General features: G+C 42.9%; 1 protein-coding gene across 2 annotated transcripts in view; it reads left to right on the top strand.

The window, feature by feature from the left end:
• Window positions 1–471: 471 nt before the first annotated feature.
• DPYD (dihydropyrimidine dehydrogenase) overlaps window positions 472–23,232 on the top strand; it is a 588,030-nt gene continuing 565,269 nt past the window's right edge. Inside the window, exons 1-2 of one of the 2 annotated variants that reach the window (XM_045026687.1) lie at window positions 750–810; window positions 1,853–2,088. Coding sequence is in view for 1 of the 2 variants with exons in the window: in XM_045026686.1 (XP_044882621.1) it covers window positions 772–810 (39 nt within the window). In the remaining variant the exon portion in view is untranslated. Of the gene's footprint in view, window positions 811–1,852; window positions 2,089–23,232 lie in introns of both variants that reach the window. The other variant, XM_045026686.1, reaches the window with a different exon arrangement.

The raw sequence follows: 23,232 nt of genomic DNA, 5'->3' as shown, positions 1-23,232 counted from the left end.
TTTTATCTGTTTGAATAATCAGTGTTTACTTATGCAGACAAGAGAAGTTACATTTGCTGTGCGGGCGTTTGAAAGTTAAGTGTTACTTAAAATTTTTGAACAAGGCATTTTAAGTTGTTAGTTCTCCTTTATTGGGGTAGGTAGCAGATCAGTACCATGAGAGAAGTAGAACAGCAAGAAGGCAGCATTGAGACCTTTCAAAGTTTTGGCCCAAGCCAGGGGACATGGGGGCGTCATTTATGCTCCCCACCTCAGGTGCCCAAAATGTTGTGGGCCCCGGCCCTGAATACCACTGACAATGGGCCACTACAAGCCATTACTTTGTGCGCTCATTTCAAGACACAGCATCTACCTGCAAGTTTCTCTTTCTCTTTGGCAGGGAAAACTGCCCTTATTCGGCCTGAATAAGCCCGGGCGAAGGTTGTTTACATAAACCCACGTGTAGCTGCGGGACTAGAGGCTCCGGAAACTAACTCCCAGCGAGCAACCCCGCTCATTAGCGGCAGGTGTAGGACCCTGCGGGAGCGGCCACGAAGGGGATTCTGTGCCCCGCGTCCCCTGGCCGGGCTTGGGCCGCTTGTGCGGCGCTCTTGGTTTCATTGAAGAGCTGCCTGCTCCCAAGCCCGCCGCCGCCGCCGGGGCGAGGAAGAGGAAGCGGCTGCAGCCGGCGGAGGCGGGAGGCCGCCCCCGGGGCGGTGCTGGGCCCGCCCGCCCGCCGCTCGCCCTCCCCCGCCCTGCCCAGTCGGGAGCCCTGCGGCCGAGGGTGACGCCATGGCTCGCGTGCTCAGCCGGGACCCGGTGGACATTGAGGTACCCGCGTGGGCTGGGGCTGTGCACAGGCAGGGCCGCCCCCCCCCGAAGTTGGAGCCGGGAAGCCGGCGGCTCCTGCTGCACTGAAGGGGTAGCGCAAAATCCAGGGCCCCGCTCAGTGCATTGCTCTGGGCGGCCGTGGCGGCACGCTACACACCCCGCTCCCCCGGGGGTAGGGGAGCCGGGGGTGGGGGTCATCAGCGCTGACAAGGGGCGAGCCCCGTCTCCGGGCCCGAGCAATGGAAATAGTCCCGTCCCCGGAGCCTGAGCCGCTGCTGTCTAGTAAGTCAGGGTCCCTCCTTTTCCTCTTGTCCTCTCCCCTTGGGGAAGGGCTGGTCTAGGGTGACGCGGCTGGCCCGGCGGCTCTCACACTGGGGAGAGTTCACATCATGAGTAACACTGGCAAAAGTGGAGTGTGGCAATGTCAACCTTCCTGGAAACGGGCTGCCTCAGCATGCCTGGCCAGTGAGTGGTGCAGCGAACACCTCAGCCCTCTTCCCTAGTGAGTGAGTCTCTCTAGGGTGACCAGACAGCAAGTGTGAAGAATTGTGGGGGAGGGGAAGGGTAATAGGCACCTATATAAGACAAAGACCCAACTATCTGGACTGTCCCTATTAAAATCGGGACATCTGGTCACCTCCTCTTGCCAGATGTGAGGGGTGACAGAGCTGGACATCTCAGCTGTGGTTCATGGTGAATGAAGCAAGACATTTGGGGGAAGAAGTTGGAAATTCAGAATGGCATTTTCACAGATCCTCCCCCCCTTCCTTTCTTCTCTCCCTTTTCTCCACCCCCTGCCCCGCATCCTAGTCCCATTTCAGTTTTCCCTTTTCAGATTTTGTTCTTCACCCTCAAACAAAAGGAAAGACTGTTCCAAACCACCTTATGTCAGTAGTAAGCAACTTCCCCATGGTCCTCAACTGAACTCTCTCCTTTGGAGACTAGAACTGCAGGAACACCTTCCCCTTTCTTCTTAGTCTCCTCTTTTGCACTGAAGACTTTAAAGAAGTTCCCAATCTTTCCTTTCTGTATTTATGTACAGGAGCCCAGGGTCTGAGGGTCTGTAGGAAGCTCTTCAGTAGGACTGGATTATTTTGGATCACTCACTGCACTCTCCAGAAGGTCCTGCTATGCTGCATCCGGGCATCCCAATGGACCCAAAATACTCATGAAGCTGTGAGAGCTTGGCAGGGAGACATGGACTCTCAAGCTTCTCTTCCTTCCTCCCTCCCTCCTTTTAGAAGACTGAACTGATCCATAGATCTCACTGGCAGTCCAGTGAGTAGAAATATTCCATGAGTGGGGCTACAGGTGTGACTCCCATTCTGTAAATCTTCTTCCAGGACCTACTCCCAATCAAAAAGGGCTCTCTTTAACTGTTGCTCAAAGTTCAATATGACTTGCTGTGCTATGGATTGTTCTGGGAGCTTTTGATCTGGTCCTGAGGTTGACCCTCTCCCTCAACTCATAAACCTTGATTCTGGGGTAAATCGAGTATAGTGGAGCATGATCTGTCTTTAGTTACATTTGTGCAATACTACAGACTTTAGTAGGGGTTGCATGGGTGCAAGCAAAGGCATTTTTTTGATCCAATGCACATTGAAACTGGCATTATTTGTAGATTCCAAGGCCAGAAGGACCCTGTGATCATCTAGTCTGGCCTTCTGTATAACACTGGCTATAAAACCATCCCCAAATAATTCTTATAAAAACATCCAATTGTGATTTAAATATTGTCAGTGATGGAGAATCCACCACAACCCTTGGTGAATTGTTCCCATGTTAATTACCCTCACTGTGGGTTTTTTGTTTTGTTTTTTTGTTTAGTCCTCATTTCCAGTCTGAATTTGTCTAACTTCAGCTTCCAGCCATTGAATCTTGTTACAAGCTTCTCTGCTAGACTGAAGAGACCACTCGTTAAATATTTGTTCCCTGTCTAGGTACTTACAGACTATGATCAAATAGCCCCTTAACCTTCTCGTTGTTAAGCTAAATAGATAGACTGAAGGAGCTCAATCACTATAAGGCATGTTTTCTTATCCTTGAATTATTCTTATGGCTCTTCTCTCTCCAAGTTATCAATATTCTTCTTGAATTGTGGACACCAGAACTGCTTTAACTGCTTGGAGGATTTACTAAAGTATTCAGTTGATCCCATTCCATCTTCAGGTTTTAAAATCTCACATTTTTCAGCTTGACATGCCGATTCACAGGATGATATTTTAGGGTTGAAAATATTAGTTATAGAGGGAATGACTTCATGGCTCATCAAGGGATCAATAATAATATAGAGATTGCCACTTCCAGGTCATTGGTGGAGATCTGCTGTCAGATCAGTAGTGACTAGATGTTATCAAACAGCAATTCACAGACCTTGTTGAAGTGTGGCTTCTATGTTCAACCCATTTCCTAGCTAAATTGGTATTTGGATCATAGTCCCTACCACTGCCCACAAGGGCTGTCGACAGTCTCAGTAGAGGTGAAACACTCAGCTGGCCTGGAGAATGAACTGTTAGAAGCAGTCCTTCTAGAACATCATGGAAGCATATTATCATTAAATTAGAACTACCCATGCCAGAGCAGTCAATATACTGTTCTTCAAAAGCACCAATGTTTGCTTTTATATTATAACAACAAAAAAGAAAAAGTTGGAAATTGTAGCAGTATAGGCTTTGCAGTACTCAGTCTTAAATCACTCTCCTGATCCAAAAACTTCCCACATCTTGCATTTTGTTTCACATTGTTTTGAGAAATGAGACTCCTAAGTCAACTTCAAGGTCATTGAATGGTCACGTGTTGATAATTCAACACCATACTCAATAATTGTGCTGGTGCATTTGGGAAGCTACTTTGAAAGAGACTTGTATTTATCTCACTTTCAAGTAGAAAGTATAAACTTTAGTTTTTGTTTGTTGTTTGGTTTTGTTTTTTTAAGTACTCAGTCAGATCAGTCAGGCAAGAAAGGTAATCTCTCTGGGCTTGGCTACACTTGAAAGTTGCAGCGCTGGGAGTTACAGCGCTGGTCGTGCAGCTGTGTAGGGACAGCACTGGTGTGTGGCCACACTCACAGCTACCAGCGCTGCAGTGTGGCCGCATTTGCAGCGCTGTTGGGAGCAGTGCATTATGGGCAGCTATCCCAGCGTTCAAGTGGCAGCAACGTGCTTTTCAAAAGAGGGGGGTGGGGTGGTGTGTAGTGTGACAGGGAGCGGGGGAGAGAGAGAGAGTGGATTTTTGGAGCCAACACTGTATGTTAGCTTCCTGACTTGCAAAATCAGAAAATGTTCCCGACCCCTTAATCTTAACTCTTAACTGCAAACAGCCTGCATCCAACGGACTCCCGTTCTCCCCTCTGCCCCCGCTGTTCCTCATCAAGCAAACACTCAACCCCTGTGAATGAGACAGGCAGGGGGTTTTCTCATTTGATTGTTCACAGTCAGGTACAGATTGATCACAGCAAACAGGAGCTGTGTTTGTTTTTTAGATAAGCAGCTCCCTGTGCTCCGGAGCGCCGCGGAGCTCCGAGTTCACAACAAAACAAAGAGAGGCTGCATAACAAAACAAAGAGAGTAATTTAGTTAAAAGCATTCTGGGATATCTCCTAATACCCTGGAGGCCAATAACAGCGCTGGTGTGTGGCCACACTTGACGAGCAGCGCTGGATCACCAGCGCTGCACTCGTTATACCCCAAGCAGACCAGGTGTACAGCCAGCGCTGCAGCCAGGGAGTTGCAGCGCTGGATGTGCCTTGCAGGTGTGGACAGTTACTAATTGCAGCGCTGGAAAGCCTCCACCAGCGCTGCAACTTTCAAGTGTAGCCAAGCCCTCTAGTAAAATGAATTGTCTTTGAGTGTCTTGAGTGATTGAAATCCCATAAGACCCTGATGTCACGGGTCAAATGTGGCCTCTTCTCACCCCTTTCCCAGTATTAAGTGGTCCATAAAAGATGCATGTACCAAATTTTAGGTTTCAGACTCAATGGAAACAAAGAAATTTATGGTCAGTAATCTCATTAAAAGAGTCTATTATCAGGGCCAACCTGGACCAAATGGTGCCCCAGGCAAGGAGCATCTTAGGCGTCCTCCCATTTGTTAAACTTTGAATAACTTGTTTTCTATTGCATTTGTAGCTCATTTCACAACTTTGATGCATGATTTGCATGAATGATTTATCCCTGTCATATAAGACAATAAATTTGCATGCTAGGATCTGTAAATCTGTATTTTATTCATGCCATATATAACAAATAAAAATATTTTTCCTCTAAGGTCATAGAAACTTTTTAATTTTAAAAATAACTGAAATGTACTAACATCAAGAAATTGAACTGTCCTCAAACATTATCTAAGTATGACAAAAGAAGTAACAGTATTTCTTTCTTATTGTTGCATAGATAATGGTTCGATAGATATCTCTGGTGTCTCATTAAATATGTACTTTATTAGTTGCTACTTCCACTCTTCATGTCTTTAAACACAAGTACACTTTCACAGTTACACAATGAAACAAGGTTCACAGATGGGCTCTTACTTCACATCAGTTCATTCTTATATCTCACTGACTGATTGGTACACCCTGCCCCTTATACACCCGCGAGGACTTGGCTGACAACATTCTAGGAAGTTTAAGGATAATGTAGTTCTCAGAACTCTGGAAGGTTCCACAACATTCTACAAAGGTCCAGAACATTCTAGGAGGTTTATGAAAAATGAATACCTGAAACATGTTATTTCAACCATTCTATTTTCCCTTTTGTTGCTGACAACAAAAACAGCCCCCCCAGACCCCTCCCAAGTCCAGCAACCCAGGCAGTTGCCTGGGTTACCTGCCTCTAAATCCAACCCTGTATATTATATTACAATTTTGTGAGTCATGCTAAGAACAGTACAGTCAAAATGAAATGATAGGCTGAAATGTGTAGGAGCCCTTCTCTGTAGGTTCTTTGAGCTCAAGGTTAGAGATTCTGCAAGGGTAAATTGGTTGAATCCCTGCTGAAAGAGGGAGCGCATCCATTCCTCTCCTGCCCAATGCCCATACTATCTTTGCATATCTCACTCAACTTCATTGGATCTCTCACCTTCACAAAATTATGTAATTAATGTTCCAGTCTTCCTCTGACCAACCAGTGCTCCCCAGAGCCATGTTACCTCCACAGAATTGTGAGAGTGCCGTCTCCCTCATTTCAGTCCCTGATATTGGGACTAGTGTTCGTAGAGGTGTTTGTATGGAAAACTATCTTTCTAATACAGGGGATAAACACTGCCTTCTGTCAAAGCAGACACATTTACCCAAGTTAATAACACAATGCTCAATAATAACAGAATGCACCCCGCCTCCCACGATACACACAATAAAAAGCCCACCCAAGAGTTCTGAAGGAACTCAAATGTTAAATTGCAGAACTACTAACTGAAGTCTGTAACCTATCATTTTAACCAGCTTCTGCACCAAATGACTGGAGGATAGCTAACATGACGCTAATTTTTAAGAAGAGCTCCAGATGTGATCCCGGTAATTACAGGCCGGTAAGCCTGACTTCAGTACCAGGCAAACTGGTTGAAACTATAGTGAAGAACAAAATTGTCAGACACGTAGATGAACATAATTTTTTGGGGAAGAGTCAACATGGTTTTTGTAAAGCAAAAACATGCATAAAAAATCTGCTAGAATTCTTTGAGGGGTTCAATAAGCACATGGACAAGAAGGATCCAGTGGATATAGTGTACTTAAATTTTCAGAAAGCCTTTGACAAGGTCCCTCACCAAAGGCTCTTAAGCAATGTAAGCAGTCATGGGTTTCAAGGGAAGGAACTCTGGATTGGTAACTGGTTAAAAGATAGGAAACAAAGGGTAGAAATAAATGGTCACTGTTCAGAATGGCGAGAGGTGAGAAGTGATGAGACCCCAGGGATTTGTACTGGGACCAGTCCTATTCACCATATTCATAAATGATCTGGAAAGAGGGGTAAACAGTGACATGGCAATATTTGCAGATGATACAAAACTACTCAAGATAGTTACATCCCAGGCAGACTGCGAAGAGCTACAAAGGGATCTCTCAAAACTGGGCAACAAAATGGCAGATGAAATTCAATGCTGATAAATGCAAAGTAATGCACATTGGAAAATATAATCCTAACTATACATATAAAATGATGGGGTCTAAATTAGCTGTTAGCACTCAAGAAAGAGATCTTGGTGTCATTGTGGACAGTTTTCTGAAAATATCCACTCAATGTGCAGTGGCAGTCAAAAAAGCAAACAGAATGTCGGGAATCATTACGAAAGGGATAGAGAACAAGACAGAAAATATCATATTGCCTCTGTATAAATCCATGGTATACCCACATCTTGAATAATGTGTGCTGATGTGGTCGCCTCATCTGAAAAAAGATATATTGGAATTGGAAAAGGTTCAGAAAAGGGCAACAAAAATGATTAGGGGTATGGAATGGTTTCTGTATAAGGAGAGATTAATAAGACTATGACTTTTTAGCTTGGAAAAGAGATGACTAAGGGGGGATATGATAGAGGTCTATAAAATCATGACTGGTGTGGAGAAAGTAAATAAGGAAGTGTTATTTACTGCTTCTCATAACACAAGAACGAGGGGCCACCAAATGAAATTAATAGGCAGCAGGTTTAAAACAAACAAAATGAAGTATTTCTTCACACAATGCACAGTCAATCTGTGGAACTCTTTGCCAGAGGATGTTGTGAAGACCAAGACTATAACAGGGTTCAAAAAAGAACTAGATAAATTCATGGAGGATAGGTCCATCAATGGCTATTAGCTAAGATGGGCAGGGATGGTGTCCCTAGCCTCTGTTTGCCAGAAGCTGGGAATGAGCGACAGGGAATGGATAATCATTGCTTGATGATTATCTGTTCTGTTCATTCCCTCTGGGGCACCTGATATTGGCCACTGTCGAAAGACAGGATACTGGGCTAGATGGACCTTTGATCTGACCCAGCATGGCCGTTCTTATGTTCTTAAAACACAACTTGCTCCTCAGAATCAAATTTGGTTGTGATTCTGTCAGAGAGAGAGAGAGAGAGAGAGAGAGAATAAGGGCATTTCACAGGGCTTTTCTTCCTAGTGGGTAGTCTGCTGTCTACTTGTTGGAGCCAGGCTTTGCAGTGGTGATTCCTGGATGGAGGATGAGATGAATGCCTAGAATACTCTCATAGCTATTTCCTAATATCCATACTGATGTCTGACTTCTGGAAATGAGCTGAAAGGTCTGAAGGACTAAAACTCTGATTTGACCATGCTTTAAAGTGGCTACCTGGAATTATCTGCTCATGTAAGCGTGTAAACTTTTGGTATTTGCATATATAATGTACTGTGCATTAATAGCACTGAAACTATCTGTTTTAAACTTTCCTTTTATTTAGTTTCATCAGCCAGAGATGGTAAGTATGTGATGCATTTCTTTCCCTCATAACTCTTTTTTTCATTCAGTATACATGTAACCCATCCTTGGCTTCATTTGTCTTACTGTTAATACTAATAAGATGTCTGTGTTTATTACATCATCATGTTTTATTTCTTGCTGCACTTTGATTTTTTGATTTATGTCCCTGTCTCTGGTTTAGCCCATATATATGATAAAATGAATAACCTGTCATTTCCAAGGTACTTTTGAAAGATGCCCCAGACTGTCAAATTTTTTGGCATTTTTCCTCTTGTCACAGATAGTTTGCCGTCCTCCATGTTGACACATTTAATTAAGTCCTTGATCCAGGCTGACCTGTGGAGAGTCTTCTCATCCATAGTAATGCAATCCATTTTGGCCAGCAGTACTGTGTGTATGTAGTAAATGTGCAAAGTGCAACTTGCAAAGGGCCAGATTTTGCCTAATATGCACAGGCCAATACTAAGGGCACTGTGGAGTTTCTCAGAGCTACTTGGTTCACAGCAGACATGTTCCTCCTGGAGCTGTGCTCATTCAGGGCTGCAGCCTACACTGTTTTTTGAAGGCTGGTGTGAAGGGAGGATGGGGTCTGGATCAGCACAGGGAACAATTAATGCACTCAGTACTCAATGACTACAGTTGTGGCTATCTCCAGTATAGAGGGAAGGAGTGGTGCTTCTTGTGCCATGCTCCTGGTTGTGTGTGCACAGTATAGAGTGCCCTCTGCCTCTCACCTCTTAGTTGCATTTTACAGCCTGGTGTATGCAATACAAAGCAGCAGACCAGCTGAGCTGACTGAAGTTGTGCTCTTCTCTGGTGCTGTGCATGTACTGGGCATTGCAAAGTGCAGTTTATGAAAGAGTGCAGCAAATTTCACTTTGTAGGTCCATAGCTCCCAGAGCACAATGGACTGGAGAGGTGAGAAGGGGCATTAAAGAAAAGGGGTTGCTAAAAAACAAAGCACTGTAATACAGCATCCTTTAAGGGAGAAGTAGGCCAACTGTTGGGAGGTGGAGGCATAGTGTGAAAACATAGGAAAGCTGGATTCAGATAATACAAAAAGGGAGCCCTGTTGTCCTGAATGTCCTTTTCTTGCTCTTAAAAACATGGCAAAGATTATGTAAATAAATGTATGCAATTGGCTACCTTTGATCCAGACTGATTGATTTTTTCTTAATTCCAAAAAGTTTCTATTGTTGCGATATCTGTGAATGATTAAAATACCTATTTGCTTGAAGTGGTAAAATACCACTTTAATTTGTAGTGTTGTTTCGAAGTTATGGCTTCAAATTACTTGTAGTTCTGAGCAGTGAACAGACAGGGAACACTGTTCCCATATAATTAACCATATCTATCTAAGATCATGTGATGAATGATCAGTAAGGAAATGAAATTTCCTGTTTACCCCTTTTGCTTTATGGGTTCCCATTTAGAGGTGTTTTGTTTTGTTTTTTTAGTGTAGTAAACTCTTAGCTGAACAGAACAATAATTATAGTGTGATTAGTAAAAGATCAGGCAAGATTATAGTCCACATTTGTCCTTCCCATTTTGAAAGAGTTCTTTAAGAAACTTATTGGGGGACTGACAGGAGTAATTTAAAATCGTTGGATGCCAAGGAATTTTATTTTAAAAATGACTAAAAATATTTAGTCCAGAGAAACAAGAAATGGGAGGCCAGCTCTTACTAATTGTTTCTCTTATTTCCAATTCAGGAGCGTGACTCCCACTATTTTTTAGTCACAGGGGTTCTTTTACATACCTTGGGGGATACCCTTCGTTGAGACCCAGCAAAATAATCACAAATTATTAACCATGGGTATTTTATTATTAAAGAAAGGAAAAGAAAACATTAAACAAAACAACACTAATGACAGAACACAATGATAAATGGTAACTTCTGTTACAATTGCTTCTATATGTCTCTGTGAGGAGCTTTTAACAGTGATTACACACTTGAGAGTAGAACTGCCTTTTGGGGGGAGGCACTTTTCTCTTGGCCAGTTCAGGCCAAGGTCGTCTTTCCCCAAATTATTGTGAATGCAGCTGTAACATTGTTGGGGGTGCCCAGAACTGTGAGCCATTGTTACCTCTGTGCCTCAGCAAGTAAGCCTTGCTAGAGATTTGTGTGTGTGAGTGCACAGACAGGTGCAGTGGCACAAGAGCAAGCAAACAGAGCTGTAAACAGAGGAGTTTGCGTGGGGGGAAGACTAGGAGAACCAGGCAGAGGAACAGATAGGCTAGTGAAGGGAGTGTGTGGTGTTCTGGCAGTGTTGTGGTGCTCTCTGGGGGTTTGTTTTGCTATGGGTGGTGGTGTTTTGGTTTGGTTTGTTTTTCCCCGACTAACAGGACTTAGGTGGGAAGGCTATGACAGATACAGAGGCAGCAGTGGTAGTGACCCAAGCAGTGGAAGACACGATGAAGATGACTGGAAGCTGTGGTTTGTACATGATCCTGGAGGGGATACCTGAAAAGAGTTTCGTCTGCATGAAATGTTGCCTGATAGAGCTGATGGAATAAAATATCTGAGGATTGGAGATGCAGATGGAAACTCTGGTTGAGTTTAGATGGGGGTTCGAGCAGATGATGGTGCAAAGATATGAGGAGGCTGAAGGGAAAAGCTCAGACTTGCACATGGAAGCAGAACCAAAGAATTCTGAGGGGAGACTGATGAGTGAGGAAAGTGAACAGTGGAAGCATGTGACTAAGAGAACCAGGTAGAGGAAAAGACGGGCTAGTGAAGGAGAAATAGAGCTCAGGAACAGGTATGAGGAGTTGGAAAATGAAGAAGGGGCACAGCAGGAGGTCACTGAAGGTGGGAGGGCAAAGAAGAAGAGAAGAGCAGCTAGTTCTATAGGAAGAAGGGAAGAATCAATGGAGATAACACCAAATATGAGCCCCAGGAAGATACAGGATGGGTTGCAGAGGATTGCAAGGGAGAATAGGAATCGAGAGGACTTGCAGCCAGAGGAACAGGGGATAGACTGGAGAATTGTACCATCACCAGGAAAGGGCAGGTCTACATGATTGGGGACTCCTTACTGAGAAGAACAAACAGGCCTGTAACCAGAGGTGGTCCAGAGAACAGAAGGATGTGCTGTCTGCCGGGTGCTAAGATATGGGATGTGGACCTGAGGCTGAAGAGGATCCTAAGAAAGCGGGAAAGAATCCACTGACTGGCCTTCATTTGGGAACAAATGATACGGCTAGATTCTCGCTGGAACGTATCAAGGGAGACTATGCCAGGCTGGGGAAGACACTCAAGGAAATTGAAGCTCAGGTGATCTTCAGTGGGATTCTGCCTGTTCCTAGAGAAGGGCAACAAAGGTGTGACAAGATTATGACGATCAACAGGTGGCTCAGGTAGTGGTGCTATAAGGCGGGCTTTGGGATGTATGGCCACTGGGAAGCATTCATGGACAGAGGACTGTTCTCTCAGGATAGACCTCACCTGAGTAGGGGGGGAAATAGACTTCTAGGATGGAGGCTGGCACAACTGATTAAGAGAGCTTTAAACTAGGAATTTGGGGGAGATGGTTTGGAGATGTCCAGGTAATCTCCACGCTGGATTTTAACACTGAAAGGGAAGAAAATGAAGTAAGAAAGGATACAGCCATGGGTAGGAGAGTGGACATAAGGAGGAAGAGTAGTGTAGATACCAGTCTAGTAGGTGATACTGGCAGTAGAATGTCTGTGCCTAATTGGGTAAAGAATGTGAGTGAAGCCAAACAAGCAAAAATTAAGATGTTTGTACACCAATGTGCGAAGCCTAGGTAACAAAATGGAGGAAGTAGAGTTACTGGTTCAGGAAGTGAAACCAGATATTATAGGGATAACAGAAACTTGGTGGAATAGTAGTCATGAAGGGAGTACAGGTATTGAAGGGTATGTGCTGTTTAGGAAAGACAGAAATAAAGGCAAAGGTGGTGGAATAGCACTGTATATCAATGATGAGGTGGACTGTAAAGAAATAAGAAGTGATGGAATGTATAAGACAGAGTCTGTCTGGGCAAAAATCACATTGTAGAAGAAAGCTACTAGAGCCTCCCCTGGGATAGTGTTTGGGGTGTGCTATAGACCACCGGGATCTGATTTGAATATGGATAGAGACCTCTTTAATGTTTTGAATGAAGTAAATACTAATGGGAATTGTGTGATCATGGGAGACTTTAACTTCCCAGATATAGACTGGAGGACAAGTGCTAGTAATAATAATAGGGCTAAGATTTTCATGGATGCGATAGCTGATGGATTCCTTCACCAAGTAGTTGCTGAACCAACAAGAGGGGATGTCATTTTAGATTTGGGTTTGGTGAGTAGTGAAGACCTCATAGAAGAAATGGTTGTAGGGGACAGCCTTGGTTCGAGCGATCATGAGCTAATTCAGTTCAAACTACATGGAAGGATAAACAAAAACAGATTGATAACTAGGGTTTTTGATTTCAAAAGGGCTAACTTAAAAAAATTAAGGAAATTAGTTAGGGAAGTGAATTGGACTGAAGAACTTGTGGTTCTAAAGGTGGAGGAGGCCTGGAATTACTTCAAGTCAAAGTTGCAGAAACTATTAGAAGCCTGCATTCCAAGAAAGGGACAAAAATTCATAGGCAGGAGTTTTAGACCAAGCTGGATGAGCAAGCATTTCAGGTGATTAAGAAAAAGCAGAAAGCCTACAAGGAGTGGAAGATAGGAGGGATCAGCAAAGAAAATTACCTTATTGAGGACAGAATATGTAGGGATAAAGTGAGAACGACCGAAAGCCATGTAGAGTTGGACCTTGCAAAGAGAATTAAAACCAGTAGTAAAAAGTTCTATAGCCATATAGATAAGAAGAAAACAAAGAAAGAAGTGAGACCACTAAACACTGAGGATGGAGTGGAGATTAAGGATAATCTAGGCATGGCCCAATATCTAAACAAATACTTTGCCTCAGTCTTTAATGAGGAGCTTAGGGATAATGGCAGGATGACAAATGGGAACGAGGATATGGAGGTAGATATTACCACATCCGAGGTAGAAGCCAAACTCGAACAGTTTAATGGGACTAAATTGGGGGGCCCAGATAATCTTCATCCAAGAATATTAAAGGAACTGGCACATGAAATTACAAGCCCATTAGCAAAAAATTTTAACGAATCTGTAAACTCAGGGGTTGTACCATATGACTGTAGAATTGCTAACATACACCTCTACCCTGATATAATGCAGTCGTGGGGAGCCAAAAATCCATACTGCGTTATAGGTGAAACGCTGTTATATGGGGGTAGCGGTGGCAGGGCTGCAGCGGTGATTTAAAGAGCCTGGGGGGAGCCCCAGGCCCTTTAAATTGCCAGCAGAGCCCCGCTGCCATAGTCCTGGGGTAGTGGTGGCAGGGCTCCAGTAGCAGCCGGAGCCCCGGGGCCTTTAAATCGCTGCTGAGCCCTGCCGCCGCAGCCCCGGGGTAGCAGCGGCAGGGCTCCAGCGGTGATTTAAAGGGCCATGGGTTCCCCGCAGCACCCAGAGCCCTGGACCCTTTAAAATGCCGCCAAAGCCCCGCTGCTACCACACTATGTGCGAACCCGCGTTATATTGGTTCGCATTATAGCGGGGTAGAGGTGTAGTTCCTATTTTTAAGAAAGGAAAAAAAAGTGATCCAGGCAACTACAGGCCTGTCAGTTGGACATCTATAGTATTCAAGGTCTTGGAAAAATTTTTGAAGGAGAAAGTAGTTAAGGACATTGAAGTCAATGGTAATTGGGACAAAATACAACATGGTTTTACAAAAGATAGGTCATGCCAAACCAACCTGATCTCCTCCTTTGAGAAGGTAACAGATTTTTTAGATAAAGGAAACACAGTGGATCTAATTTACCTCAATTTCAGTAAGGCATTTGATACGGTTCCACATGGGGAATTATTAGTTAAATTGGAAAAGATGGGGATCAATATGAAAATTGAAAGGTGGATAAGGAACTGATTAAAGGGAGACTACAATGGGTCATACTGAAAGGCAAACTGTCAGGCTGAAGGGAGGTTACTAGTGGAGTTCCTCAGGGATCGGTTTTAGGACTAATCTTATTTAATCTTTTTATTACTGACCTTGGCACAAAAAGTGGGAATGTGCTAATAAATTTTGTGGATGACACAAAGCTGGGAGGTATTGCCAATGCAAAGAAGGACCGGGATATCATACAGGAAGATCTGGATGACCCTGTAAACTGGAGTAATAGTAATAGGATGAAATTTAATAGTGAAAAGTGCAAGGTCATGCATTTAGGGATTAATAACAAGAATTTTAGTTATAAATTGGGGACTCATCAGTTAGAAGTAACAGAGGATGAGAAGGATCTTGGAGTATTGGTTGATCACAGGATGATTATGAGCTGCTAATGTGATATGGCCATGAAAAAAGCAAATGCAGTCTTGGGATGCATTAGGCAAGGTATTTCCAGTAGAAATAAGGCACTGGTGAGACCTAATCTGGAATATTGTGTGCAGTTCTGGTCTCCCATGTTTAAGAAGGATGAATTCATACTGGAACAGGTACAGAGAAGGGCTACTAGGATGATCCGAGAAATGGAAAACCTGTCTTATGAAAGGAGACTCAAAGAGCTTGGCTTGTTTAGCCTAACCAAAAGAAGGCTGAGGGGAGATATGATTGCTCTCTATAAATATATCAGAGGGATAAATACCAGGGAGGGAGAGGAATTATTTAAGCTCAGTACCAATGTGGATACAAGAACAAATGGATATAAACTGGCCATCAGGAAGTTTAGACTTGAAATTAGACGGTTTCTAACCATCAGAGGAGTGAAGTTCTGGAACAGCCTTCCAAGGGGAGCAGTGGAGGCAAAAGACATATCTGGCTTGAAGAGTAAGCTTGATAAATTTATGGAGGGGATGGTATGATGGGATAGCCTAATTTTCACAATTAATTGATCTTTGTCTATTAGTGGTAAATATGCCCAATGGCCTGTGATGGGATGTTAGATGGGATGGGATCTGAGTTACTACAGAGAATTCTTTCCTGGGTGTTGGCTGATGAGTCTTGCCCACATGGTCAGGGTTTAGATGATCACCATATTTTTAGGTTGGGAAGGAATTTTCCTCCAGGGCAGATTGGGAGAGGCCCTGGGGGGTTTTCGCCTTCCTCTGTAGCATGGGGCATGGGTCACTTGCTGGAGGATTCTCTGTACTTTGAAGTCTTTAAACTATGATTTGAGGACTTCAGTGGCTCAGACATAGGTTAGGGGTTTGTTGCAGGAGCGGGTGGGTGAGATTCTGTGGCCTGCATTGTGCAGGAGGTCAGACTAGACAATCATATTGGTCCCTTCTGAGCTTAAAGTCTGAGTCTTTCTCACCAGCAAACAGGCTGTGCTGGCCAAAATCTCACTTAGGTAGGTAACAATCTGTGAACTCCAGCCCCGGAGCTCCCCAGATATGTTTCTCTGCAATGCATGGCCGCATCGCTGTTCATTCAGAGAAGATACTAAGTTTGCTGCTCTTTTAAAGGGTTACATCAGCTTATTAACATAACAGAGGTAAATACACCTTGCCCTTCAAGCACAGCACTGAGTTGATTTATAGTAAAAATAAAACAAGTTTATTAACAAGAGGACGTAGGTTAAGTGATACCAAGTATCAGTGATCGAAATAGAAATGGTTAGAATCAAATAAAAGTGAAACACACCTGAAAGAGTAAAACTTAATCAAGCAAGATACAGTTTCTGTTCAAGATGGTTCTCTCTCACTTATCGTCTCAGCTTTTACTGTCCAGTCTGGCTGGGACCCATCACAAAGATCAAATCATTTGATTCCTTTGTTTCCTAAACTGAAGGATAAGAAGATAAGAATGGCCATGCTGGGTCAGATCAAAGGTCCATCTAGCCCAGTATCCTGTCTTCTGACAGTGGCCAATGCTAGGTGCCCCAGAGGGAATAAATAGAACAGATAATCATCAAGGGATCCATTCCCTGTCGCTCATTCCCAGCTTCTGGAAAACAGAGGCTAGGGACACCATCCCTGCCCATCTTAGCTAATAGCCATTGATGGACCTATCCTCCATGAATTTATCTAGTTCTTTTTTGAACCCTGTTATAGTCTTGGCCTTCACAACATCCTCTGGCAAAGAGTTCCACAGGTTGACTGTGCGTTGTGTGAAAAAAATACTTCCTATTAATTTTATTTGGTGGCCCCTCGTTTTTGTGTTATGAGAAGGAGCAAATAACACTTCCTTATTTACTTTCTCCACACCAGTCATGATTTTATAGTCCTCTATCAGATCCCTCCTTAGTCGTCTCTTTTCCGAGCTGAAAAGTCACAGTTTTATTAATCTCTCTTCATACAGCAGCCCCTAATCACCATATCCCTAATAATTTTTGTTGCCCTTTTCTGAATCTTTTCCAATTCCAATATAACTTTTTTCAGATCGGGCGACTACATCTGCATGCAGTATTCAAGATGTGGGCATACCATGGATTTATATAGAGGCAATATGATATTTTCTGTCTTATTATCTATCCCTTTCTTAATGATTCCCAACATTCTGTTTGCTTTTTTGATTGCCGCTGCACATTGAGTGGATGTTTTCAGAGAACTGCCCACAGTGACTCCAAGATCTCTTTCTTGAGTGGTAACAGCTAGTTTAGACCCCATCAGTTTATATGTATAGTTGGGATTATGTTTTTCAATGTGCATTACTTTGCATTTATCAACATTGAATTTCGTCTGCCATTTTGTTGCCGTCACCCAGTTTTGAGAGATCCTTTTGTTGCTCTTCGCAGTCTGCCTGGGACTTAACTATCTTGAGTAGTTTTGTATCATCTGCAAATTTTGCCACCTCACTGTTTTCCCCTTTTTCCAGATCATTTATGAATATGGTGAATAGGACTGGTCCCAGTACAGACCCCTGGGGGACATCACTATTTACCTCTTTCTATTCTGAAAACTGGCCATTTATTCCTACCCTTTGTTTCCTATCTTTTAACCAGTTATCAATCGATGAGAGAACCTTCCCTCTTATTCCATAACTGCTTACTTTGCTTAAGAGACTTTGGTGAGGAACCTTGTCAAAGGCTTTCTGAAAATCTAAATACACTATATCCATTGGATCCCCCATGTCCACATGCTTGTTGACCCCCTCAAAGAACTGTAATATATTCATGAGGCATGTTTTCCCTTTACAGAAACCATGTTGATTCTTCCCCAACAAATTATGTTCATCTATGTGTCTGTCAGTTTTGTTCCTGACTATAGTTTCAACCAGTTTACTCGGTACTGAAGTTAGGTTTACTAGCTTATAATTGCCGGGGTCACCTCTGGAGCCCTTTCTAAAAATTGGTGTCACATTAGTTATCCTCCAGTTATTTGGTAGAGAAGCTGATTTAAATGATAGTTTACAGACGACAGTTAGTAGTCCTGTAATTTCACATTTGAGCTACTTCAGAACTCTTGGGTGAATACCATCTGGTTCTGGTGACTTATTACTGTTTAGTTTATCTATTTGTTCCAAAACCTCCTCTAGTGGAACCTCAATCTGGGACAGTTCCTCAGATTTGTCACCTAAAAAGAATGGTTCATGTTTGGGAATCTCCCTCACATCCTCAACTGTGAAGACTGATGCAAAGAATTCATTTAGTTGCTCCGCAATGGCCTTATTATTCTTGAGTGCTCCTTTAGCATCTCGATCGTCCAGTGGCCCCACTGGTTGTTTAGCAGGCTTCCTGCTTTTGATGTGCTTAAAAATATTTGCTATTACTTTTTGAGTCTTTGGCTATCTGTTCTTCAAAAAAAATTTTGGCCTTCCTAATTATATTTTTACACTTCATTTGCCAGAGTTTATGCTCCTTTCTTTTTTCCTTACTAGGATTTAACTTCCACTTTTTAAAAGATGTCTTTTTGCCTCTCACTGTTTCTATTACTTTGTTGTTTAGCCACAGTGGCTCTTTTTTTGTTCTCTTACTATGTTTTTTAAATTTGGGGTATAGATTTAAGTTGAACCTCTATTATGGTGTCTTTATGCAGCTTGCAGGGATTTTAAATTTGGTGCTGTACCTTTTAATTTCTGGTTAACTAACCTCCTTGTTTTTGTGTAGTTCCCCTTTCTGAAATTAAATGCTACAGTATTGGGCCACTGTGGAGTTTTCCCTGCCACAGGGATGTTAAATTTAATTATATTATGGTCACTATCACCAAGTGGTCCAGCTATATTCACCTCTTGGACCTGATCCTGTGCTTCATTTAGGACTAAATCAAGAATTGCCTCTCCTCCTGTGAGTTCCAGGACTAGCTGCTCCAAGAAGCAGTCATTTAAGGTGTCAAGAAACTTTATCTCTGCATCCCGTCCTGAGGTGATATGTACCCAGTCAATATGGGGATAGTTGAAATTCCCCATTGTTACTGAGTTTTTTTTATTTTAATAGCCTGTCTAATCTTCCTGAGCATTTCACAGTCACTATCACTATCCTGGTCAAGTGGTCGGTAATATATCCTTGCTGCTATATTCTTACTATTTGAGCATGGAGTTACTATCCATAGAGATTCTGTGGTACTGTTTGGTTCACTTAAGATTTTTACTTCATTTGATTCTACGCTTTCTTTCACATATAGTGCCCCTCCCGCACCAGCACAACCTGTTCTGTCCTTCCGATATATTTTATACCCTGGTATTACTGTGTCCAACTGGTTATCCTCATTCCACCAAGTTTCTGTGATGCCCTATTATATCAATAGCCTCATTTAATATGAGGCACTCTAGTTCACCCATCTTATTATTTAGACTTCTAGCATTGGTATATAAGCATTTAAAAAACTTGTCACTTTTTAGCTGTCTCCCATTATGTGATGTAATTGAATGAGACTTTTTTCATTTGACTGTTTCTCATCAGATCCTATCTGTATTTTATCTTCCATATTCTCCTACTTACTAGGACATAGAGAATCTCCATTAGTAGATCCTCTCCTAGGGGATGTCTCTGTCCAAACCACGTGCTCCTCCTCACCTGTTGGCTTTCCCCCAGCTCTTAGCTTAAAAAATGCTCTATGCCCTTTTTAATTTTAAGCGCCAGCAATGTGGTTCCATTTTGGTTTAGTTGGAGCCCATCCTTCCTATATAGGCTCCCCCTTTCTCAAAAGTTTCCCCAGGTCCTAATAAATCTAAACCCCTCCTCCCTACACCATCGTCTCATCCACACATTGAGACCCTGCAGTTCTGCCTGTCTAACAGGACCTGCATGTGGAACTGGAAGCATTTCAGAGAATGCTACCATGGAGGTCCTGGACTTCAGCCTCTTACCTAGCAGCCTACATTTGGCCTCCAGGACCTCCCTCCTATCCTTCCCTATGTCATTGGTACCTACATGTACCACAACAACCGGCTCCTCCCCAGCACTACACATAAGTCTATCTAGATGTCTCGAGAGATCCGCAACCTTTGCACCAGGAAGGCAAGTCACCATGCGGTTCTCCCAGTCATCGCAAACCCAGCTATCTATGTTTCTAATGATCGAATTGCCCATTACTAATGCCTATCTCTCCCTAATAACTGGATTTCCCTCCCTCGCACTGAGGATACCACAACATCATCTGGAAGCAGGGTCCCAACTATGTGATCATTTCCCTCTTCTCCAGCTGGATGTTCTCCTCAACAGCACAGAGGTTGTCAGACTGGGAATGGGACCGTTCTACTGTGTCCCGGAAAGTCTTATCTATGTACCTCTATGTCTCCCTTAGCTCCCCCAGCTCAGCCACCCTGTTCTCCAAAGCCCATACACGGTCTCTGAGGGTCAGTAGCTCCTTGCACCGAATGCACACATACACCACCTGCCCATAGGGCAGGTAATCATACATGCTGCATTGGGTGCAATAAACTGAGTAGCCCCTACTCTTCTTGCTGGACTTCTGCCTGCATTCTCTTTTTACTCCTGCCGCTTATTCCTTTGTTGTTGTTTTATTTTTATCAGGGGGCAGTTTTTCGCTTAAGTTTAAGGAATGTTAAATGTATGTAGCCCCTCCTCAAGCTCCCCCTATAAACTCCCTTGCAAAACTCTCCTGTTAGCCGCTCCTGTTCGCTAGCTCCTCTGGTCACTTAGGAGTGGGCTTTTTAAAGCCCTGGTCTTCCTGAGAAGCCCTGGGCCCTGGTTAAGGGTTGATGGGTGCTAACGGGCTTAGGGATCAAACCATCTTAAGAAGCTCTCAGCTGAGATGGAGTCTCACACAATCAGTTTCACACATACAGAATGGGAAGAGAATGTCTAGGAAGGAGTATGGCAGAAAGGGATCTAGGGATTATAGTGGACCACAAAATAAATGAGTCAACTGTGTAATGCTATTGCAAAAAAGGCAAACATGATTCTGGGATGCTTTAACAGGTGTGTTGTGAGCAAGACACGAGAAGTCATTCTTCTGCTCTACTCTGTGCTGGTTAGGCCTCAGCTGGAGTATTGTGTCCAGTTCTGGGCACCACATTTCAAGAAAGATGTGGAGAAATTGGAGAGGGTCCAGAGAAGAGCAACTAGAATGATTAAAGGTCTTGAGAACATGACCTATGAAAGAAGGCTGAAAGAATTGGGTTTGTTTAGTTTGAAAAAGAGAAGACTGAAAGGGGACATGATAGCAGTTTTCAGGTATCTAAAAGGGTGTCATAAGGAGGAGGGAGAAAACTTGTTCACTTTAGCCTCTAAGGATAGAACAAGAAGCAATGGGCTTAAACTACAGTAAGGGAGGTTTAGGTTGGACATTAGGAAAAAGTTCCTAACTGTCAGGGTGGATAAACACTGGAATAAATTGCCTAGGGAGATTGTGGAATCTCCATCTCTGGAGATATTTAAGAGTAGGTTAGATAAATGTCTATTCGGGATGGTCTAGACAGTATTTGGTCCTGCCATGAGGGCAGGGGACTGGACTCGATGACCTCTCGAGGTTCCTTCCAGTCCCAGAATCTATGAAGCTATGAATCTTTCTTATATCCACAATCTTTCTTATATCTTTGTCTTACAAGTCAGGAAGGCCTCCGGTGATTCAGTCTCCCGTGTCTCTCTGGGGTGCAGCAACAATGTAATATTCTCTTTCATGTATTCAGGATTAGAATAAACCCAGCTGGTTTAGCTCGATGGCTTTGTTTATTGCTAATATGTAAATTGAGGTAAACTCACATTCCTTTGTCTAGAACAGGCCTGGTCATCACCTTGACCTAGACTGGGCTGTCTGGTCTTAAAAATGTTCTAGTAATGTCATATATGAGGGATTCATAACTTCACATATAAGCTTGACACATGCATTGTGGGACATTAGGAAAAAGTTCCTAACTGTCAGGGTGGTTAAACACTGGAATAAATTGCCTAGGAAGGTTGTGGAATCTCCATCTCTGGAGATATTTAAGAGTAGGTTAGATAAATGTCTATCCAAGATGGTCTAGACCAGTGGTTCCTAAACTTGTTTCGCCGCTTCTGCAGGGAAAGCCCCTGGCGGGCCGGGCCGGTTTGTGTACCTGCCGTGTCCACAGGTTTGGCTGAATGCGGCTCCTACTGGCAGCAGTTCGCTGCTCCAGGCCAATGGGAGCTGCTGGAAGCGGTGTGGGCTGTGGGATTTGCTGGCCGCCCTTCCTGCAGCCCTCTTTACCCCAAGTTTTATGCTTTGATAAGGATCTTCAGTATTACATCTCTTTGAAGACCTCTTGACCAAACTGTTTACCAGTTGCAGTCTTTACAGTTAAAACTCCTATAAAATATTCTTTACAAAGCAACAGTCACAACATCCATTTTTCAAAACATAGTATACAGTAAATTGGCATAGAAAGTTAAAGCAAAATAAAGTTCAAATTGCAGCTTTTCTGAATTTGTATAGCATTATTAGGGGTAACAGACATGATTTTATGGCCAAGGAGAGATTATCTTCCTGACATTTTTGTGTCCTTGGGCATTAAAAAACAAATACCCACTGGGATTTCTTTAATTTGAACATTTGTAATATAACTAACTAGCTAAATATATTATTCTATTATATTTTTAAGCATCCTGGCTATAACATATTTGTAGCTGTATCAAAATATTCAGTAAAGATGCAGAGAAGTTTGTAATGACCTATCATTAAAAAGTTAATATTTTATTTATATAATTTTTTGAATTGATATTGAGGTCTCACATTTTTCAACAACTGATTCTACTGTACATCTTCTAGATCTTATACCAAATTTGTTTTTACCTTAAAATAAAAGACAATCACCATGTTGAGCAAATAACTGATTTTATTAACTATTCCAGAATATGGCCCTGATCATGCAAACATGCCCATGTTTAAAGTTAAGCATGTATGTGAGTATTTGCAGGATCAGGTCCTTTATTTCCCAGAAACATGTCATCAAAATGGTGTCTCAGACCATTGAATGATTGGTAGGATGGGAAAGCCCTTCATTTGGGGCATATTCTGTTCTCTCTCTCTCATTATTTTGTGTATGCAACTTCTGTTGACAACCTGCAGCACCAAGTCCCTGACCCCAGGTTCTGAGATCCCACCACACTCGCAGGGTCTCAGAGTCCGAGGTCTACACTCCAATTTTATGGCCCCACATCCTGTGAGCCTGGGCCAGCAGCGGCCATGCTGTACATCTTTTATCTCAGTGTAGATGTATCCCCAGAGAGTTGTATGCACTTTAGGATTTTATCTGCACTACAAATACAGTATTGCTAACCCAAATATTCAATAATTGAATTAGGCACCACAAAATCATGAGATTTTTAAAAAATTCCTTTTGGGTGCTTTTTACTTTCCTTCTGGTTTCTGAGCCTTTAAAATACACGTGTCAGATTTTCAAGCTTTTTTCTGCAACCAGTGAGGTCTAGAAACTACTTACTACTTAAAAAAAATGATTCTCACCCAATTGCATGCCTTCAGGAGCTGGGGCTTTATGAAAAACTGAGAATATCATGAGACTTATGAAAACACCACAAGGGCTGGCAACACTGACAATAGGGAACCTAGTTAAAGGACAAGTGTATTTTAACTTTATAACCAGATTCCTCAACAGAGATGTATGTATA

This window comes from Mauremys mutica, chromosome 8 (assembly GCF_020497125.1).
Source record: "Mauremys mutica isolate MM-2020 ecotype Southern chromosome 8, ASM2049712v1, whole genome shotgun sequence".
NCBI lineage: Eukaryota > Metazoa > Chordata > Testudines > Geoemydidae > Mauremys > Mauremys mutica.
The sequence above is the reverse complement of the archived record's forward strand: the minus strand, read 5'-3'. Positions and strand labels throughout refer to the sequence as shown.